Below are 21,682 nucleotides of genomic sequence, written 5' to 3'. Positions count from 1 at the left end.
GTGTCGGTGTTGTTATGGCTCCAGGCGCTCGCCATGGCGATCCAGGAGGCCAAGCAGCAGCATCCCGACATGCTGGTGACAAAGGCCGTGGTTATCAGGGAAACAGAGTCTCCCACAGAGGAGCTGCAGCGGAAAGCAGAGGTACACGGCGGGTCTGGCATGTGATAAGAGAGGACGTTACCGGGCTTCATTAGTCTGGGTTCAGGAGTAAGCCTTAAAGGCACAGTGTGTTTCTTTGAAGCTAATTTCTTTAACAGACATCATTTGGTGGAATACAGGAGGATAAGGTACGGGGGCTAAAAAAGGAGCCATTGTGGACACGTATCATGTTAAAACTCTCTCGGTTTTAGCAGTTAGATGTGAGAATATGTTGTGCAGGTTCCTACACCGTGTGGAGAAAGATAGAATTTCATCCCAAAAGATTCAAAAATGAAGGTCTGGTTATATGAAAGCGTTGGGAAGGAAATTAGAATGAATGATATATAAAATAAAGTTTTCCTGAAATCCTGTTGGTCTCGTTGCAGTCCTGATCCGACACAGTGGCCTCTGAGACGGGAGTGGGGGGAGACAGGAGAGGACCCTCCAGCGGAGTCTCCTGCCCCACCGAGCAGCACGCCACCACCCTTACAGAGAGGACTCTCTACCCCCACTGTGTACGCGTAGACATCTGAACAGACTGCGATGCCATGGAGCAGCAGACCTCCCGTCCTGTCCCTTTAGACGAAACCAACTGTGACCTGGCCTGGACCCCCGTCCCGTCCGGACCCATTCCAGCCCTCCAGCTTCTTCGGACACAGGAACCGTCTTCTGTTAGATGATTCAGCGCTGAAACGGACCCGTTTCGGCTGGTTCGCGCCAACGAGCCTGCCTCCTTCAGAAAGGACTCGTTCCTGTTTAAACATCTGCGGTCAGATTGTCGTCATCTCCTCGCTTCGGTTCATTCAACTGCTGTCTTATTAGCTTTTTACATTTTTACCTATAGAGGATCTAACTTAAGTTCGGTGTTTGCCTGTTTATGAATTATATCAGATGATTATAATCTGCATGATTCAAATAATAATAGCAGAGGAAGTGAGAACATATAAAAACTACACAGACACATCCCATAGGAATACCGATGCGACACACTGACCCGGCCTCCTAAACCAAACATCCCTGTCCTCATCCCATCATGACTGTTTGGCTTTTGGTGACAGCAACAAAGGGGATGCTGCTTGCCGTGTTAGGCTTTGTAGAGGAGTTTATAATATAAATATTATGTGTTCTAAGTTTTACAGATTGGATGGTATATTTTTACTTTTTCATTACTTGACTTTGGTTTAACCTGAACTTTTTGCGTTTTGGGATTTTATTTTTTTTTGTTCTCTCTTTTTCTTGGTGTTACACTGGAAATTATTGTGTGTCTTAGAGAGACATCAACAGGCATGGGCCGGTTACCACTATCAAAACGTGCAAACTCCAAAACCACTCAAATTTTCCACCCTAATTATTCAACACAGTTAAATGCTTTTATACCATACCTTGAGCTTGCTAGGAGGCTGAAAGATTGGTCCTATGTGTATCTCATACATGCAAAAACGACCAATTTCATTTGGTATATATATATATATATATATATATATATATATATATATATATATATATATATATATATATATGTATATATATATATATATGTATATATATATATATATATGTATATATATATATATATATGTATATATCTATATATATATATATATATCTATATATCTATATATCTATATATATATCTGTATATATATATATATATATATATATATATATGTATGTATATGGTTGCAAGAACACTCAAGTTGTGGGAGCTAAGGCGGACAATCTGTCACTTTCATAAAGGTAAGACTTTTTCCACCTAGCTGCGAGCTGGTTGGAGAACAGTTTTAAATGAAAGCAATCTGATCGAGCATTTTCACTCTAGGTTGTCGTCCCGTGAACAGCCCATACTGACCCATGCCTGGATGTCACTAAGAAATTGTTAAAGCTGTACTAATTTGTCATTCAGGGTTTGCAAGCCACACAGATGGCTCCTGCACTAACTGTAAAAATCTTGTGTTTATTTTTGCCCGCCACCCCTCCCAAAAAAAAAAAAGCTTCTTTCAGCCTGCGTGCGGAGACGTGGGCTACTCCATCCCCAGCCTAGAGCCCTGATTGTGTCCATATTTATTTACATTCTCAGATTCCGTGATGCAAACTTAGCATTAAGTGTAAGTCTTGTGTCTGTTCAGAACACGGTATGTTTTGGTTTTGTCCCGCAATCAACATGTTACTCTTTGTCGGATTCTCCACCATCTCCGACTAGCTAACCTTGTCTGGAACAGTAATACGAAGCAAACCTAATTTCAAGTCACCCATTGTATGAGAATATTATTCCGTGGAATGTTAAATAACAGTCGAGGTAGTCATGTTTAAAGACTTTCTAATTTTGGATCATATTATTTGAACAAACTCCCTGAAAAGTAAAAAACACCAGATTAACTCTGGCGTCCTCTTTTCTCTCTGTTAGATTAATTCTCTAGTTATGGTGCGTAAGTTTGGCCTTATATTTTAAAGGAGCAGTGAATGTGAATGCCCCCCCCCCCCCTTTTCCCCACAGATACCGTGCAAACGTATTCAATCCTCATTTTGTCACATTATTTTATTTAGGGGTGTCAAACTAAATGGGGCTGAATACATCTGCACAGCACACTTCCTTATTTCTGTGGTTATGATGCAGCGAAAGTCAACAACCCATGTAAAAGCTGTACAGCTCGACCCATATAGAGAACAGCATAACGTGTTGCCCTGTCACATACATCCATTTGTTGTGAGTGACCTTTAATACTATACTATGCATCACAAGTCAGACATGAGAACCCCTCTTTGCTAACCCTTATTAGCTCTGTGCTATCGTTAGCCGAGGCAGTGAAGACCACTGCTTGGGAGGTTTTGCAATAAGCGGCCATCGCTCCCATCCTCTGCCCTCTGAAGGGAGAAAACTGTGAACTCTCACATGTACCGAAGCGTAACCAAAACCTAGTAATAATGCAGAGCTGTGGAGCGGGAAGCTGTTCCAGCAAGTGTGAGCCCCCCCACCCCACCACCCCTTACCCCCACGGGTCATTTTCCCCGACATGAAACTGTTGACCTGCTGTAGACGCATCTGTGGACACAACAGATTCTGAACCTGCTAACTTGTATATTCTGTTTTCTATCGGTCACATGACACTGGACTGTTGTGAAAGCACTTGCTTGCAAAGTCTGGAGCACAAGCTCTGTGGGCCGCTGGGGGAACTGCTGCTGAATCGATGAAGGCATCAAGAAGAAAAGCTGAGAGCTGTAGGTCGAAGGTCCGTGTTTTTTTTTGTGTGTAAATGTTGATGCTTCTGTGCATAGGTGATGTATGTGCAAGGGATCAGAAAGTGAACTCCAAAGGACAGAGGTGCGATAGAGATAAGAACAGAACTGGGTGCCTTTAGTTTTGGGTTTGATTTTATGGGAGCAGGGGCAGCACTCATCAGCTGATAGCATCTGATGTCAGAGTGAGCGATCTAGAAAGAACTGCTGACATTAAAAACTGGACAATGAAGCCTCCTTGATTCTGTATGCAGTGGGGTGCGGTGAAAGCATTTGTTTGAAACGTTCACAGTAAGGACCCTGGGTCAGAGGTCTTAGCCTCGGTGAAGGCCAGCCGACTGCTGTGCCGTTCAGCCTCCACCTTCAGTTCTCCACTGCCGTTAGCTCTACATTCCCCTAGTGCTTGGTGGTGTGTATGTGCTGTGTTTGCATTCAGTTTCAACAGGAAATATACCTGCACAAATAAATGTCTCACCATGATTCAAACAGTGTCTCTGCTTCTGAAATGAGGGGTGATAGACGGGGGTGGGCGTGTTAAGATAATGGTCTCCCATGTGACCTGAGCCAGTTTAGTGACAATTTGCCCATAAAAGTCTGTTTTCTAACAAAACAAAAAAAAACACTGCAAGGGGGAAAAATCTTTTTCTTGTACTGCCATCATGTGGTAAAATGTATAACCCACTGCAGAAACGTAGACCAAATTACTTATATGCACTTGCTGCCATCTAGTGGTTTTCTGGAGGAAAACCAAGCAAAGGATCATACAGCATGAAGGATATGAGCACACGGTGACTTGCCAAAGCATAATACTAATATTAATACCCCTTCCATTTATCCATATTCTATCACATTACAACCACATACTGGCCTGGTCTAATGCAAACATTTTCTGGACATCAAGCTTTGTTCTTGCAGCATGATAAAATGCAAAAAAAAAAACAAAACCTTGATTTTGCTTTTCCAAGAAGGGCTAAATAATAAATGACATGTTGCATTACTTTTATTGCAGGATGCAGCGCTAATGGGAGTTTCACAGCAGTATGTCTTAGTCTAATTGGTCTGAATTGGATGAAAAGGTACTTAGGAGCTTCCTTTCCCCTGCCCTTTTGTGTCGGATGTTTGAAAGGAAACAGAAAACCTAACGGACACATCAGTCATTTGTCTTTTTACCTCATTTTATTTCTTTTTAATCTCAAACAAGATAAAGCATCCAAAAATAAAATAAATAAAAAATAAATATGTAAAACAAAATCTATTTGCCATGCTCTGTGATACAAAGTCTTTATCAAAGTGGATAACTTCCTCTGTAAAAAAAAAAAACAAGATAAATACACAAAGAATAATAAATGACACTGGCTTCAGATACTCCATCCATCCATCCACCCATCCATCCATCTGCTTGTTTTCTCCTCTGTTATGCTAGGAGCAGAAAGAGATACTAAAGGTTGTTTTTTGCTAAGGCTGAAGAAGTGCCTTAGCATTCAACCTGATGCAATTACAAATAACAAAGCTTATGACAAGATTTTACAAGCATCCAGAAAAGAATTGTTCAGGGGTCTCATTTATGAAACATTGTGTAGGATCCATAGTACTAAAAGTTTGCCTCTGCCCAAAAGCTGAACATTGCATACTGTATGTGCAAACATGAATAACACTGCGGCTTTGGATGCATTATGATAAAATCAATCTAGTCTGATATGGAGTGAAAATGAATGTCTGAGAGAAACAATGATGCAGTGTCACTGCAATTAACCACTTTACCATCTGCGACGGCAATTTCCCGTCTCCAAAACGAACATACGCATGGGTGAGAGAATTTGCACGAGGGACCGCAGATTCTGACACCATGTTTTCCTTTATTTGCGTGGAAAGTGACACAGCCTACACTGCCGACCTGTGACCTGGCCTGGAACCCCCCCTGCTTTGTCTGAATGCAAACTTTACAAACGAGATCCTACACCTTTAAGTGGCAGTATTATCCCTTTTACTAAGTAACACGGTGTTACATCATCAAGGATGGGCACAGCTAACCAAAAGTTTAGCTTCACTAACTAATATTCCACTAAACCAATGAAGTGAGGAAATTAGAGGAAGCTAACGCTAGCAGCTCACTGCTACAGGGATCACCAACCTTTCTGAAACTGAGATATGCTTCATTGATACTGTGTCATACGAAGGGCTACCTGTACTGAACTTTGCACTGTTTTTAATGCTTTTAAATCTATGTAAGTGTTCTGGATAAATGACCTTTTACATTTTTACTTTTACATGGCAGTGGGATTCATATATATATATATATATATATATATATATATATATATATATATATATATATACACACACACACATAATAAATTAAGTCTTTGTACGGAAGTATTGGAAAAATAGGAGCCCCACCAACCTGGCGACCCAAAAGCCCAGTTCAGAGTCCATTCTCTTTCCACCTCATGCGGTGCTGGTAACAAAGCCAGAAAGCTCGGTTACAGCACTAATTAAATGCAATAAAATGTGCCATCAGACTTCTGTCTGAACAGTTCAAGACCCCAAAGCGACCCGCACGCGCATATAACAGAGCAAGACGTCACACAGTAGTGGTAGCGGCCCATCTTTCCTGGCCTTCGCCCTCCTCAGAATGTGAAGTTGTCATGCGACATTTAAGACAGCAGTTTTTTTAACAAGCTCCTTTAATGTGGACAACATATGTGATTTACACATCTAATAAAAGACTTTCTGGGAAGTTTGTCAGTTTCTTTGCCCTTTTCTCCGTGGTTGCTATTTTTAACGATGAAATACCAACAATCAGCTGACTCGACTACACCTTGTCGTTCATGAGGTGCTTTGCATTTAGCATTCATGGCTGAATGTGGGCGGGTAGAGGGCAGAACATGAGGCAGAGCCGCATACGCAAACCTTCAGTTGCAGCTATGAGTTATAAAGCAAAATTGATTGACAGTGCGCTTGGTTTTATAATTTAGGATTTTTTATTTCTTTTGGGTACGCCATTTTGGGCCTATGCAAACTTTTATTATAGATCTTATTCAGTGTTTTATAAATGAGACCCTATGTAATTCCTTTATTTTTGGAAGAAGTTCTTGCAGACCATTTTCATCCAATAATTCATTCATTGCAGTGTTGCTGCCCAGAACTGGAAGCCCAATTCCTTAAATCAGAAGGACCCCGAAACATGGATTGTGTGACACAGACACATGACACAGAACTCCTGTTTGTCTTTTCTCCTCCAGGTTTTCGTCACAGAAAATCTTTGTGCACCAGCATTCTTCTGTTTGTCTTAGTGCTTTCTGGTGTTCATCTTGGTGTGTTCTGCAGATGTTCAGTTGGTCCTCAATGCTTTTCTGGGATAGAAGAGATTCTTTTGTGGCCCTTCTTGCTCCAAGGTCATGGTCCAAAATCTTTACCTCACTGTGTGAGTAGATGCACTTAAATCTACCAGCTGCTGAGGTTGAGCAAGTCCTGGTTGTCTTGGACACCCTAAAGTGTCCAAGACTGCAACAGAACCTTGAAGAACCCAAGGGTAACCCAAGTAACCTGGAGATTTGTCCTTGCACACCTGATGAGCATAAATGTCATATTGTTTTTTATTTTAAGAACTTTGTTAAGCTATTCTTTTATAAGGGTAGAATGAGGACATCACACAGCTTTATTGAAATCTAAAAAAGTGAACAAGGTTAAATTCATTATGGATTTTCCCTAATTCATACAAAATTATTTCAACAGACTCGAATATGTAAACAAATCCCATCTTATATCTCATTGTGTCTTGACCCGCCTTTCGTTTTCTCACCATCAATATTCTTCTGGCCCAATTCTGAAAGGGAGTCCATTTATATCAGTGTATTGAAATTATAAAATCAAACTTGCAGATCAAATTCACGTTTTAAAAAACAGATTATGTTAATCATTAAAAGCTTGGAATGAATGTGAAATTCATGTCCGGATGAATGGATGTAAATTTTGACAGGCAGTGTATATTGTTTTGTGATTAGATGGCATTGATCGGTTCTTTATATTTTTAATTGATCAGTATTTTTTTGATTCTAATTTAAAGGAAGCTAGAATCCTGATTTTCTTTTCATCTGAGGACTAGATTTCTTTTTCTCAGACAACTGTAGGAGTCTACGGAGGATGTTAAGACCTACAGTATATACATCGTAAAATTACCAGAAAACTGACTGGATAACTGCTCTTCTTTACACGCGGGTAGCTCATCAGAGGCCTCAGGTACTCCACAATGCAACAGATGGCAAGGCAAAGAATGGTTGATGAAAGTCACAGAGTCTGAGAAAGACTACACCCTACACCTTAGTTAACAATACAATACATAGTTAGAAAAAAGGGCAACCATTAAACCTAACACCAAACTGCACACCCAAGCAGTGGTGTAAAAGATTAAAACTTTTGCTTCAAATGCAAAGAGGCCCTGGTTGTTCAAAGCAAGACTAAGACAGGTTTTACAGGTTATACTGTATTTCTCAGACTTTTCAGGTCAACATGAGAGCTTGAGTTGTAGGATGTGGCACATATAAAGCTAAAATCACACGATTCAAATTCAAGCATGGTGTAATTTAGCACTACGGTCTTTGAATCCATTGATCTGTGTTGAAATCTCAGTAGAACCTTGTCCATAGCCTTATTTGCCCACTCAAAGAAAATATTCCCTTTAAATGGGACATATACAGCTTTTTAATGCCTTCCTTTTCACATTGAAATCATTCAGTTGGGGTCTATATAAAGTGTAACTGCAATGCTTTGGTCTGAATTATTTCTTGTTTGTTAAACATGTTGGATTTGCAAAGCCGAAAGTGCATGATCGTGTTCAGCAGTTTGCTGCAGTTAGCAGCAGCAAATGCTGTTCAAAGAACGTAATAGAGAAAACTGAACGGCTTGACAAATATAATCTAGACAGAATCTGAAGATATCTACGCAGCTCCTTGACAGACCACATTAAAATTTTCTGCATTCCTAGAGACACAAAAAGAGTGAAATTTTCATGGTATAAGCAGATTGCATTGCAGTGCATTTTCTAACTGAATCTCAATAAGCAGCTCTTCCTTTATGTCCTGTTGGCTGGTTGGTATGAAGAGACACACAGCTTTGTGTTGTTCTATAAATCAGTTATCTTTATTCACACGGTATAAACAACAAACAGCAACAGAGGGACGCTTCCTGTGAAGCGTATACGGACAGTCAAAGCAGTACATCTGTGAAGGGCTGACTTGGACAGAAGCATAGACACAGGGCTGTTAATGGTTCAGCCTACAGAAACCTACCGGATGCATGGACCTCACATGTTCCTAAAGCCATTCAGTCACTTTGCAGGTGGACAGTAGAGAGAGAGACGACAAGCACAGTCATGCTGAGCAACAGTTGACTACAGTATGAAACAGGGTTGTTTACATAAAAACAGAGTAAATCATCTCTTTAGAAAGGTTTCTTTTTATATAAATGATCTGAAGTGTACAAAACGGTATATTACACATTTCTTGATGCATGATCCCCCAGTAGCCTACAGTACACTTCCCTTCAAAGCACTACAAACTATTCAACTGGATTACGAGCTACAAGGAGACTGCACTGCACCCCCGGTGGCACAGCAGTCCCACATGGCATCAGGAGACTATGGAAAAAGGAAAATATCAGCAGCATTGTCTTTTATTAGGAACATCAACCTACAAAAAAAAATACACCATGCCCCATAAATTGCCAATTTCCCCAGTTAAACAGCAGAGTGCTGTTGAAACTTCTGTAAGGTCTGCAAAGCATGTTGCTTGCCCCCCTTTCTCCCCAAATCAAAACCTAATATTACTTGATACCATTCCAGCAGAGATGAAGACTACTGCTGCTGCTGCTTCGAAGCTCTATGCTTCTAGTGTTTTATTTTTTATTTTTTTATTTACACACGATAAGTTAAGGCTCTTTAAGGACCTGAGGATTCTGAACATATGATGAGGCACACAGAAGGCAAAGAATAGCTCTAGACACAGGGCTAACTGAAAGAAAGAGGAGCATGTGAGACAGCCAGTAGGGTCCCGCGGTCAGTGGAGTTCAGGGGCCGAGGTGGAGAACCCCAGGGAAGTGGCCCTCCATCACAAGCTTTTCCAACGTGTCTCATTAGGATTTGTTTAAGCACTTCATCAGGTTTCTGGTGTTTGACTCTGCTTAGAGAGGATGGGCTTTCTGGGTCTATCCTAACTATTTCTGAGGGCTGGTACAGATTTTTTAAAACAATTTCTGTGAACTTATGAGTAATAGTACCTTTACTATTAAAACACGCGTTTTACGTGTTTTAGCAACTGAAACTGAAAAAAGTTCAGATTTCTGGTATACAATACTAAGATAAGCAGATATTAAAGTCCTATGATTTACTAGAGACCACTGTTAAGTTTGTTTCTGTTTTCTCAGGAAAGATTATGTTGGCCAAAGCTGCTGGCAATTTGAGTCCTCCTGACCAGCAGATCAGAAGTTATTGGGAAAAATGTATTCCAATCCAAAACCAGTAGAAAGCACAGCAACATGCAATCCTCCATGCAGCTGCATAAGTGACCGACTGATGTACAATTTTAATAGGTTTGAGCCACTCTAAAGCCCCTTTCACACAAGTCCCACTAATTTACTGGAATCACATTCTCAGGTGGAACAAGAATTAGCGCCTTTTACACATGCAAATTAGTCCCAGGAAAGGATGGTTCACACGGCAGGATTTTAAAATAGTTTTTCAAAGCCTGAGAGACCCCACACTTAACGATAAAAAAATTGTAGGTATAACAGGTTTGCTCACAGTGTGAGGTGTCTGGTCAGACCACAACACACCACACACCAACAGATTTCACTCAGGATCATCCAGATGTCACAAGAGAAAACCTCTCAACATCAAACCCGAGTTCAGAGTAAATAAACATGGACGACAAGGAAGAATAATGGTGATAGCTTGTGGATTGATTTTAACAGAGAAAAACCATAAAAAACACAATATAACAAAATGAAAAAAAGTGCTGCCTACAGGAGTGAAGACAGCACAAACAGAGGGCTCTACATTTGCTGCACTATGGTGTGGAGGTGAGCTGTTTTTTTCACCTCTGGGTTTCCCTCACCTGGCTTTCTGATTGGCTACACATCGCATTCAACAGGCTGCATGCTCATTTGTCCTCGAAGGACACCACACACACTACGATATTGGGGCAAGACAATCCAATATGTTGATTATCCCTGATTTGAGGTCGGAGCGGTCCTGATGTTCTACCGAGTCGACCAGATCGCTCTTAACGTTCCACACACAGCAGGATAATCTCTTAAGATTACATAAAGAGCCACACCCATAGTTAGCGCCTGTCAGAAGGGGAAGAATGGTGCAAAAATCAGGCTAAAAATCCTGCCGTGTGAACCGGCCTTAACATACTGGATCGTCTCTTTTCACCCGTCAACGGTGGAATGGAAACACCTAATATCACCTGCAGGTGGCAGTAATGCAAGCGAAATGGCTTTAATTGATCAAGCCAACCTCTAAAGAAGAATTTCAGCCGGAAATTGCCACTGTCAAACACATTCGGGATTAGTGGTTCTTACAATGGTTAGTAGCTTTATGAAAACTACACACAAAATCCAATTTCAGTGCATTTCTCAGAGAAGCGGTTTGCAGACATCAGGGGAAGAGCTATACGAAGACTACTAACGCCTTTCGTAATCACTCAAATGCGCGCCTCCCCCAGTATCTTAGCAGCTTTGTTCACAATAGAACCGTCCCGGTAAATTACCAGGTATCAATCAATCAATCAATCAATCAATCAATCAATCAATCAATCAATCAATCAATCAATCAATCAATTAATCAATCAATCAATCAATTTTATTGTCAACTAGAATTTGCATTGCGGTTGAAAATTCAGTTCCAGTACAACCGTCCATCACATACACTTAAACATTTTGGGGTAACGATTGACTGAGGCCTTGCGTTGCCAAGGAACGCAGCCAGTCGGCCGCTGCTACATCAGCGCAGCCGTTAGGCGCATTCTAAGATACTAGGTCTTGACCCGGACAATCAGTTCTGGCTTCATTCACACATAACCCTAAATTACTGGGTAAGGTTTTAAGTGTGAGAGGGGCTTTACAGTAGCAGGCGTGGAAAGACTATCAAGTCACAGCCGGTGAGGTGGATTATTACAGCCCGCAGCCTCGAGCAGCAGCGTCCCTTCACTTTGGTAACATGGATGTTGTTCAACTAAGACAACGGCAACAAACCCAAGAACCGTCTTTTGTGAGTGCAGACAATTAATATCCACTATACACACAGTGCTGTGTCCCACAGATACGAACAATTTTAGTCTGAGATGTTTCTGTTTGCTAAAAATCATCTGAGACAGGGGCAAGAGTGACTTTGTGTTTAACTTCCACCACTGTGAAGTTTTTTTTTATTAGATTTTTTACCAAATTAACTTACATATGACAATAGGAATAATAAATATTCAGAAAAAGTCATAAACTCTGACTTTGAAATATCTGAACTATCCCTTTAAAATAGTCACAGTTAGTGTCTCTCTGGTCTTTTTAAAAGTCCTACTTTTCAGTTTTTGCTTGGACTGTGAACCATCCAGCCCTGGTACTTAACAGTCTTTAGAGTAATATGGAGGCTAAAAGAGGAAAAGCTCACCATAACCATTCCTTCTATCCAAAACTGATTATGTGGTGTTCCGCAAATCAAGTTTTAAAGGGTAATGTTGCTGTCACATCAGCCTTTCTGGCTCGAGTATTTGTAGTGTTGTAAGATACGCTTCTTTAACTAAATAACTCCTCAGCATTACCTTGCTACATGTTTTATCCTGTAGCACATGCGTTTTTATTTCCAGCTGAACCAGGTTGCCAGGTGCAATGACGAAGATTCATCCACTGCTACATGCCGAATGCTTGGACTGACTCCAAATTAAGGCATCTCGACCTTCTAATTAATCCAGCTAATAATTATTTGACTTTTGGGGGCATTGAAGTGTCATCCTCAGATGATCTATTCATCCTCAAATATAAATAAATAAATAAAAACTGATATCACTGCAAGATTTGGGCTGCTAAAGTCTCTGTACAACAAAATGTATATGTGAACGTTATCTTGTTCCCAAATCTTCTGCAAGACAGAAACACATTAAAAACGTTTGGCACGAAAAAGAATAATAAGACAAAAACATATATAAAAGAAACTTCTGAGGATTCTGTAGAGATTCGGTGGCTGCAGAGTGCAAAGCTGACATGCACACTGCCCCAATAGTCTAACTCCTCACCTCTTAACAGTTTCGACATCAGGCTTAAAGTTATGTGTAAATCTAAGGGGAGCTACTTTGAGTGACAGATTACGGTCATGGATGCAATTCTGTAGACATTTGTAACTCGGATGTCACTTCTGACACCAAGAACTTAAAAAGGAAAAGTACTTTGAAGTGGGCTTTTGAAGTGAGGTTCTGTTAAGTGGCTATGACCAACCAATATCTCACCCAAGCCTCCACTTTGATGAAGTTAGATGTTTGCCGGAAAACGAATCTCTGTTTAAAGAAAAAACTGCAAGTTTCCGGTCTGACATTGACATTGGTCTGAGGCAATCTGATCACACCTGGATTACGCTAAATCTGCGCTCTGAAAATATTTTGAGGACGGTTTCCCTCAGACCAATTTTAGATGCTCTTGTTTTTATATTATCTGTATTAATTTGACAGTCTGCATGCAGTCCTGAGACCTATTGATTAACTACCCACTAAACTGATGAGACTCATCTAACAGCCAAGTCTCCTGGTTAAGAAAATCTCAAACAGCATTTTAAAATCAGGCACTAATCTTTGTTAATTTAGGATGCTTAAACAGGGTTTAACACTCAATAGATTAAGTTGGGGCCCTTCCATAAGCCAAGTGCTAGCCTACTATACTAAATATCTATTCCCAAACCAGTTTTGATGTCTATTTAAGACATACTGTGGCGTCTAACTTTGAAATGCACAAGGTTATGGTCCTGTCATACTTTACTGACATTTTTAAGACCGGTACTAACAACCAACAGAAAAAAGAGAGACAAATGAACAAACAGCCAATGTTGTCAATGTTGCCACTGAGTCTGGCTCACAAACTGGTTCTTAGTGGTTTTCAGTTTTTTTTTTTCTTGTTTACCATATGATACCATCACTCCATCTGCACAAGAGGGCAGCCTGTTGTTGCAAAGTGTACTGCTTGAGTCTCGACCAAGTCACATGAGCAATAATCTGACAGAGGCCTTGGTAGCACACACTTTTTCAGAACCCATCAGAACTCAAGACTACATGTATGTTCAAGATAGGTTTCTGAAGGCCCGTCTTAAACTTTGTTAAACTAGCCAGAGGTGTGGAATTCAGGTTCAGGCAGTAAAAAGTAGGCCTGGAGATAATCTCCAGCAACTTTTGCATTTCCATCTCCACAGTGTAGATATGGACTCAAATCACCTGGTTAAGTGAACAGGATGAAGGGAACCAGGCAGGGTTTTTACTTTCCTAAAAGCGGATTCCCAACCTCTGAAACTAGCTTGTGTCTTTTGATCAAAAGCCATGTTCTGGGCAGAAGAAATGATTACAGTGAGTATATAAATTTAAAGGTGCGTAACCACGTTATTTGACTTTTTAAAAATGTATACATCAGTAGCTCACTCTGGTTGCATTCAACATTTTTATGAAAGATTCTCATGTCCTGCTGGTGTATTTGTTATTTTGGTGTTTCATGCTTCGTTTTTGTTCAATTTGTTAGGGAATAAAGCCTTTTCAAGGTTATTTTAATAACAGAGGAAGTTCAACACTGCGCATGCGCATCAGGGGATAAATCAAGGAAGCGGCTAATGGCTATTAGCATCTCCAGGCGAAACAATGTAGAATGGGTTGCTGCCGTAGATGACGCCACGTCTGTTTATATCTGCTCATCAGTGCTGGATTTTATTTACCCTGAAAAAGGACTGTCAAAACATTATCAGGATGGAGGCTTGGTGTATATAACCTTATTTTATCATGATCAAACGGTTTTTGGTCTTTTTTATAAGCATATAACGGGGCTATATACCTTTAAAGACTAATGTTCTCCTATCATTAGAATATAATAATAAACGAGGAAAAACTGTTCATACATTTTTAATTTAGCTAATTTATAACATATTGAAATAGCTTGACTCCATTGGAAAGTTAAGCTTGCTCTATTTTTTTTTCAGTTTGCTAATGTTTAGAAAGATAGAAGGAAATCTTTATTTGTCGTCGCAATAGTACATTCCAACAGAATTTGTCTTCTGCCTTTAACCCGTCCCTTAGGGAGGGATCTGGGGCTAAGGGTCTTGCTCACAGACCCACAGTGGCAGTCTGCGGGGGATCAAACCAGGTACTTGTGACCTACTCAGGGAGCAAGCGTGCTACTCTAACCACTAGGCCACCACTCCCCTCTTAAGGGATGCATTCACAATCTGCTGCTACTCCTCCCTTTACATTTGACAAGTGACACCTGCACCCAAAACGTGAACTGGGTACAATGTTTATGTACAGTCTTCGGAAGGAGAAAGTATACCCGTGTGAATTCAAGAACTTTGAGTTCTGTATGTATCTAGGGATTTGAGTGTGTAGCTACTTGTATTGTTTTAACAGTGTTTTTCAATTTTGAGTTCATTTCTCTTTATTAATTATCGACATGGTAGAAACAAGTGGGATTTCTTGTTTCACTGCTGATCTAGACCAGGTCAGATGCTAGCAATGGCGGAGGGTGTACTTTCTCTATAAAAGACTGCAGTACGTAAATTGAAATGCAGAGACACCAAAGTAAAAAGTTGTATTTTATGTTAAAAGACAGACTGTGAGCTGTCAAATCATATTCTTCACCTTCAAACTGTGAAACTGGACAATGCCATTTCCCATGCATTCAACTGTTCTCACCCCTGAAGCCAAGGCCATCTTAAAACCGATTAAGAAACCAAAATCTATAAAAGCTGAACATGTTATACAAAAAGATGCATATAAGACTTTTTTTTCTTTATGTTTCTTTTATGAAAGCTGCTTTGGTAACAACATAGTCACGACATCGGTCAATCTCCTTCACCTGGCCTGCGTTGCCGACAGGGGCTCCTTATCTGTCCTCTCCATGGCATGTTCTTAAATTTCTACCCTCGGTGTCCTCCCTCTGCCGCTAAAATCTAAATGAATGGATCTAGTTACACCGGAGTGGACTGCGTTCGCGTTCCAGGCCGAGAGCCGTCTCCACGTCAGATGCAACGTCTGCTGGGAGCCGTTTGTCATAAAGATGTCCGTGCTGTGAAAGACAGAGCTATTGTGCTGAGGGCCGACAGCGTGGAGACCTTGGAGGCTGAGCCTACCGCGTTGGGGCCTGGAAGGGTGGTGAAAACAAAGAGGATGTTAGAGGGGTCCATACTGGGGGAAAAGAATCCAGGATCTCATCTGCAGATCACTGCATAAAGATTCATCAGGCTTTAACTTTTCCACATTTAGTCACATTACAGCCACCAGCTTCAGCATACTTTAGTACACTTTTATGCGGTAGACCAACACAAACTAGAACAACAGTGTAAAGGGAAAAGGGAAATGATGCTTGGCTTTCACATCGTTTTTACAAATGAAAAACTGAAAAGATTGGATTGACCTGCATTTGCTCAGACAGCCCTAAAATAATAGCCTCGTGAGACCATCCTGATCTCGCGAGCTTTCAAGGTTTCACTCGCAGATCAGTCTGGCTACTCTCCGTTAAAGAAAATTTGGAGCCGTTCACCAAACGAACCTCCAATCAGCGTTGGCTTTGAGGCGGGTTGAGGTGTGACGCAACGGGAAGCGCGACAGTTCAGTCTAAAGAACATGGCGGCTTCAGCCGATGAAACTAGCGTTAGCGTGGCTATCGAGCAAGTTTTATCGGAATTACAGAGTATTTCTTTGCTGAGCTAACGAGCCTTTACCTGCAGCAGCAAGAGTAGCTTGACTTGTGGTTGTGTTTTCGTCGTCGCTCGTAACAGAGCGACGAGGAAGCATGTTGACGAGTACGTCATATGCTTCATTGATCTGATTGGTTTATTTGGCCCGTCTATCACCAACATAGGCCAATCAGCTAACCAGTATTTTCGCCCCTTCCCAAAATTACTTCAATGGAAGGTTTCCAGATGGATATGCGAAGCAAATCTATCTGGCGGCGTCAGGTTACTAAAACAATCCTCTGCAACCAATGACCTCCAATAGTCCCTTTAGAAGTACACTGAGTTCCAGCTGTATAGAAGAAGAATCTGTCGCAGAATTATGTGACACACAGATCTTAAAAAGTTCAAGTTAATTTTTGAATGCTGCTGCGTTTAATCTGGGGCCATTCCAAAACAAACATTTTCCAAATACATTTGAATAATAGAAATTCCACAGATTTGTCCTCTACAATATCTTTTTCCCACTCTACCTTCCTTTGCAGAGGATCACGGCTGAACTGTTCTGGCAATAACACTACCAGGGGAGAGGATTACTCAGATCAGCCATGTGGGAGATACTAGCTAGCCCTTTACCGACCTGTTATCCTCGGGATGGTGATCTGTTTGCTGCTGCTTCCATCCCCTCCCTCTCCAAATGGCTTTATCTGGATGATATAATCCTCGTCAGTGGGAAGAGCGAGCTCCACCGAGGTGGTGTTGGTTTCCATCACGCTGGGCCGGCTGTGTCGGTTCTTCTTGTAGAGCACCTGCAGAGGAGATTAAGTAAAGAGGGGAGCGCGCCATGGCAACAGACAGCGCGCGCTGATGAAGTGAAAGTGCTACGTGCTCACTTTGTAACCGGTCACTTCTGACTCGTTCTCCAGGGCTTTGACGTGCTCCCAGTTCAGGATAATCTTGGAGTTCGATGTGTTCCACATGACTTTAACCGGAGGCTGGCTGGGAGCTGAGAGGAGAGAGGCACATTATTCCCCTCAAAACTGAGCTTTAAGTCACATGAGTCAGACGCTTAAATTCACTCATCATTAGTATGGATATTGTACTGATTTGTTGTTGTTATTTTTGATTGTAAAAAAAAAAAAAACAAGAATTGAGAATTGAGGGCATGTGTTTAGGTTTATAGCTGATTTTCTCTAATCCAGTCAGACTGAAAGTTAAATATACAGGCTCAAATATCTATATCCTGTTTATACACCAACTAATACATGTTGTAAATAGAACTCGGACAGAAGCCACCCTGTTGTTGCTAGTACAAACTTCTGGCTTAATTCTGTCAGGGTATTTGACCACATTCCTTTCATTAATGGCATCTTCATTTAAACAATTGGTGGTTTCCTTCCAGACATTAATAAAGTCCATGAACATTGAATAGGGTTGAGGTTGGGGTTATCCCAGAAGCTGAATTTGCTCAACTCATCCCAAAATCAGATTTCAGGTGTCACTGAGATCATTGTTCTGTAGTAACATCCAGCAGAGTGCAAGTTTCAACTCTCTGATCTAAAGCGATCACCCTCAGATGAAAGGAAACGGGTTAGTATGTTTCAGGAAAGGCCCAGGACCAAGACCTGGACACCATGGACTGGAGGGTGTTGTCCAAAGAACTGACCCCTTTAGGTTCACCTGGAATGGACAAGCAAAATACCTTCTGGAGAAATGTTTCATGGAAAAAAGACAAGGATTGAGCTTTTGAAACATTCTGTACCAGCTGTCCAGCATGGTGGTGGAAGGGTCATGCTGTAGGGGTGTTTTGCTTGCCTGTGGCAGGGGTTCATTGATTGGTGGAGAGAATAATGAAAGCAGAAGCAGAGGACTACCTCCAAACCTCTATGCTCAAATCAACAGCTAGATAATTGAAAAATTGGTGTTCCAACAGGACAAGGATTCCAAACACCCGTTTGAAACCAAACGATGAATGAGTAGTCAAATATCTAGCCAGCGTTATGTCAGAAGCTCAGTCAGATTAGTGGGGGTCTGTTTATATATTTCAGCTTGGATGAAAAATCTTAAGGGTATGTGGATTAGAGAAAATCCATCCTTTACAGTGAGACAAAGATAGAGCTATTTTGTGTTGAAGACGTTCAGAAGTATGTTTACAGCAGTCTTTCAGATCTAAGAACATTGTGCCCATTATCAAGCCTGGTGGGGGCAGAATAATGCTGAGGGTCTCTTTCACTGCAGTTCTACTGGATAATTGCAGAAAGTTGATGGAATAATCAAACATGAAGTCTACTTCCAAATTATTTGATTTCACTTCAAATCAACAACTAGATGGCTGAGACCTGGACAGAACCAGGTGTTCCAACAGCACAATGATCCCAAATGGTAAATGGCTTGTACTTGTATAGCGCTTTAACTAGTCTTGACGACCTCCAAAGCGCTTCACACTACAGTTCAGTCATTCATACACACATTCACACCCTGACGGTGGTGAGCTATGTTAGTAGCTACAGCTGCCCTGACCACCGCCAGCAGGCAATGTGGGTGAAGTGTCTTGCCCAAGGACCCAACGACAGAGACAGTCAGTGCAGGGGATTGAACCGGCAACCTGCCAATTGCAAGACGAACTCCCTAACCTCTGTGCCACGTCGCCCCAAAAACACATCAAAACTGGTTTTCAAACGGACATATGAGACTTCGGGAAGGACTCCAACATCAACCAGTTGGTTATGTTTGAAGGCCAGTGCTGTGCTGCTAAAAACCCAGTGACTTAAAAGAGCTCTTTATCGTTTCTGATGCAAAGGATGCTCACATGACTTATGTCTGCAGCCTGTTCACTGCGACAACGGCTGTGCCATCAAAGCCAAACTTGCTCAGGGACATTCAATCAAACATTAGTTTATTACTGTATGTATTACTCGATAGCTAAATATCGGAATTCCTGAAGTAAAAGGCCTTACCATTTATATTTTCAATATGACAATGCTGTTTGATCTGTTCAGGCTGATCATTCATTTTGTTTTTTGAGTTACAGACAGAAGCCACGGATACAAGTGCACTCAATTAAAAAACTGAAACACGGTCAATTTCATAGCTTTTTGCTGACATGTTTTGCACTCAAGGAAGTCAAGGCAGGCTAGAAAAGCATCTGTAAAAATGTGGAAAGTATGGAATTTTAAAAAGGAAGATTAGCAAGAACCCTGCGTTTTTTAATTATTTTTAAAGTTGTTTACCCCCTCAACCCCAAAAACATAAACAAAAAAACAACAATGAGCAATTCAATCCAAGAAAACCCACAATAAATGGGAAAATAAATGATTAGTGGACGTCCACATCGGACCGCTGCTGTATGTGTGATACTTGCGTGGTTTCTTGGTGGTCACGTTGGCCGTGGTGCTGGGAGGCCCCGTTCCAGCCGTGTTGTAGGCCCTCACAGAGACGTAATATGCTGTGCTGCCTCTCAACCCGCTGATGATGGTGGATGTCTGATTCCCTGCGGTCCTCTGCACGTTGGCCGTCTCCTCCCTTTCCCTTCTACTCCAGTACCTCAGCTGAAAGGCAACAAGGCAGAGCGGCAGACGGTGAGCGCGCCCTAAAAGCTTTCAGTTCCCGCCCTGTCAGCGGAGAGCAAACTGAAAAACAGGGACATGTGAACTCAGCTAGATGGAAGATGTGAACCGGTCTGAAAACAGGCAGCAGCAGCAGCGTGTCACAGCGTGAGCTGTGTTGTGCTTTAAATCGTGTTGCCCAAGAGCGCAACAAAGGGAAAAGAGTGAAGCAAAAAGACGTCCAGAAGCCCACGGATAATCTGTCACTTTTTCTGGTCAAGCCTGAAACAGTACAAATATAAACTGTCTTCACAAGAATGACTTAATTTGGTTATATTATTTTTTTTTTAATCTTTTATTTTCACTTCAGTCAAACACAAGAAGGAAACCAGCCTCTATGTCCAGATTCTACCTTCAAATAATGAGAACAATTAAAATGAGATGAACAAATTGAGCACCAAGCTGCTGTCTCAAACTGCTTTGTTGTGTGGATTAGAAGCTAAACGCTCTGTCCCTTGGAGTGTTGCATCAGTACGCTAATCAGGCCCGTTACACTACTTAGGTAAGCAACAAGAGAAGCACACTTAAACCCACAGGCTTGGGACTAGACTCGACCATTAAGCATGCAGCAAGCTATTATCCCGTATGCCCAAGGCTCAGGAGCTTGAAATGCTCATCAATAATAGAAGAGAACAAGATTCAGCAGCATCAGCTGCCATATGCATGCTCACACTAGCAGACTCACCTCGTAGCCCAGCACCCTGCGCTTGCTGGCGTTCCAGGGCAGAGCTTTCCACGACACCTCGATCTCCGACGCAGAAACGCTCTTGGCGCGGATCCTGGTGGGAGCTCGGCCCGGCTCTGGAGTCATGGTAAAAAGATTTTAGGATGGATGGTTAGCTTTGACGGGCCGCCTCAAAAGAGGGAACATCAAAATGGTCTCAAAGCCGCTTCCTCCGTCGCAGCATTAAAAGGAGGGAAGCGGGGTCAAGTTGTCGGCATGTGCTGAAAGAAAAGAGCTGGCTACGAGACAGATGTTCCCTCCCCTCAGTTTTACATTTTCACTGCCTTGCAAAAGTATTAATATACGCGCTTTGTCCACATTACAACCACAAACTTTAATTTATTTTCAAAAACAAAACAAAAAAAAAGCAATAGAGTAGTTCCTCTGGACGGGTTCTTCTTTGTTGAAATGTTTCGTCTCTTCTCTGAGAGACTTCTTCAGTCTGAGGAGTTAAATGATTAACTTTTATTTGTTTTATTGGGATTTTATGCAGTCCAACAACCTAAAAATATTCCATAACTGAAGTGGAAGACAGTTATACTACAAATTAAAATGTGTATTTGTATTCAGCCGTCCTGAGTGTATAACCTGAAGAACTACAGAATTTGTTGAATGTGTGGGGAATAGTTGACCTGTTGACAGATCCTCTCTCCTGGATCTCAATTTAGGTGGATGGCCATGCCTTTGGTTAGTTGAGAGTTGTGCCATACTATTTCTATTTCTATTCAGATGAGGGAATATGGTTCTGGGAGAGGTTCAAAGCTTTGGGAATTGTTACAATCCAAAACCTGCTTTAAACTTCTCCACAACTCTATCTCGGTGTTAACGAGGCTGTGTGTTGTCTAACAAACTTCCGAGGCCTTCACAGAACTGCTGGATTTACACTGAGATTAAATCACACAGAGGTGGATGTCATACCTGATCAGATTCATTTTTAATAAAAATGTATTCCCTTCCTACCAGTTCACATGTATACGCTACTTGTATTGGCCCGTCATTCAAAATCCTAATGAAACACATTAAAGTTTGAAACTGTAATGTAACAAAACGTTCAAGGGGTAATAAAACTTTTGCAAG

General features: G+C 41.4%; 2 protein-coding genes across 11 annotated transcripts in view; one reads left to right on the top strand and one right to left on the bottom strand.

Annotated features, from left to right (window-relative positions):
- LOC105934533 (band 4.1-like protein 1) overlaps positions 1-1,615 on the top strand; it is a 133,367-nt gene extending 131,752 nt beyond the window's left edge. For all 9 annotated transcript variants that reach the window (XM_036151197.1, XM_036151198.1, XM_012874593.3 and 6 more), the window contains 2 exons: positions 25-141; positions 525-1,615. In XM_036151197.1, coding sequence (XP_036007090.1) covers positions 25-141; positions 525-530 — 123 coding nt within the window. In that variant the 3' untranslated portion in view covers positions 531-1,615. The remainder of the gene's footprint in view (positions 1-24; positions 142-524) is intronic.
- A 13,570-nt stretch (positions 1,616-15,185) lies between these two features.
- cntn4 (contactin 4) overlaps positions 15,186-21,682 on the bottom strand; it is a 287,425-nt gene continuing 280,928 nt past the window's right edge. For both annotated transcript variants that reach the window (XM_012874550.3, XM_036151210.1), the window contains exons 19-23: positions 20,567-20,682; positions 19,638-19,824; positions 17,170-17,282; positions 16,917-17,085; positions 15,186-15,744 (exon numbers count right to left, since the gene is read on the bottom strand). In XM_012874550.3, the coding sequence (XP_012730004.1) occupies positions 15,653-15,744; positions 16,917-17,085; positions 17,170-17,282; positions 19,638-19,824; positions 20,567-20,682 (677 nt within the window). In that variant the 3' untranslated portion in view covers positions 15,186-15,652. The remainder of the gene's footprint in view (positions 15,745-16,916; positions 17,086-17,169; positions 17,283-19,637; positions 19,825-20,566; positions 20,683-21,682) is intronic.

Source organism: Fundulus heteroclitus, chromosome 20 (genome assembly GCF_011125445.2).
Source record: "Fundulus heteroclitus isolate FHET01 chromosome 20, MU-UCD_Fhet_4.1, whole genome shotgun sequence".
Taxonomy (NCBI): Eukaryota; Metazoa; Chordata; class Actinopteri; order Cyprinodontiformes; family Fundulidae; genus Fundulus; species Fundulus heteroclitus.
This window is presented reverse-complemented; position numbering and strand designations above follow the sequence as displayed.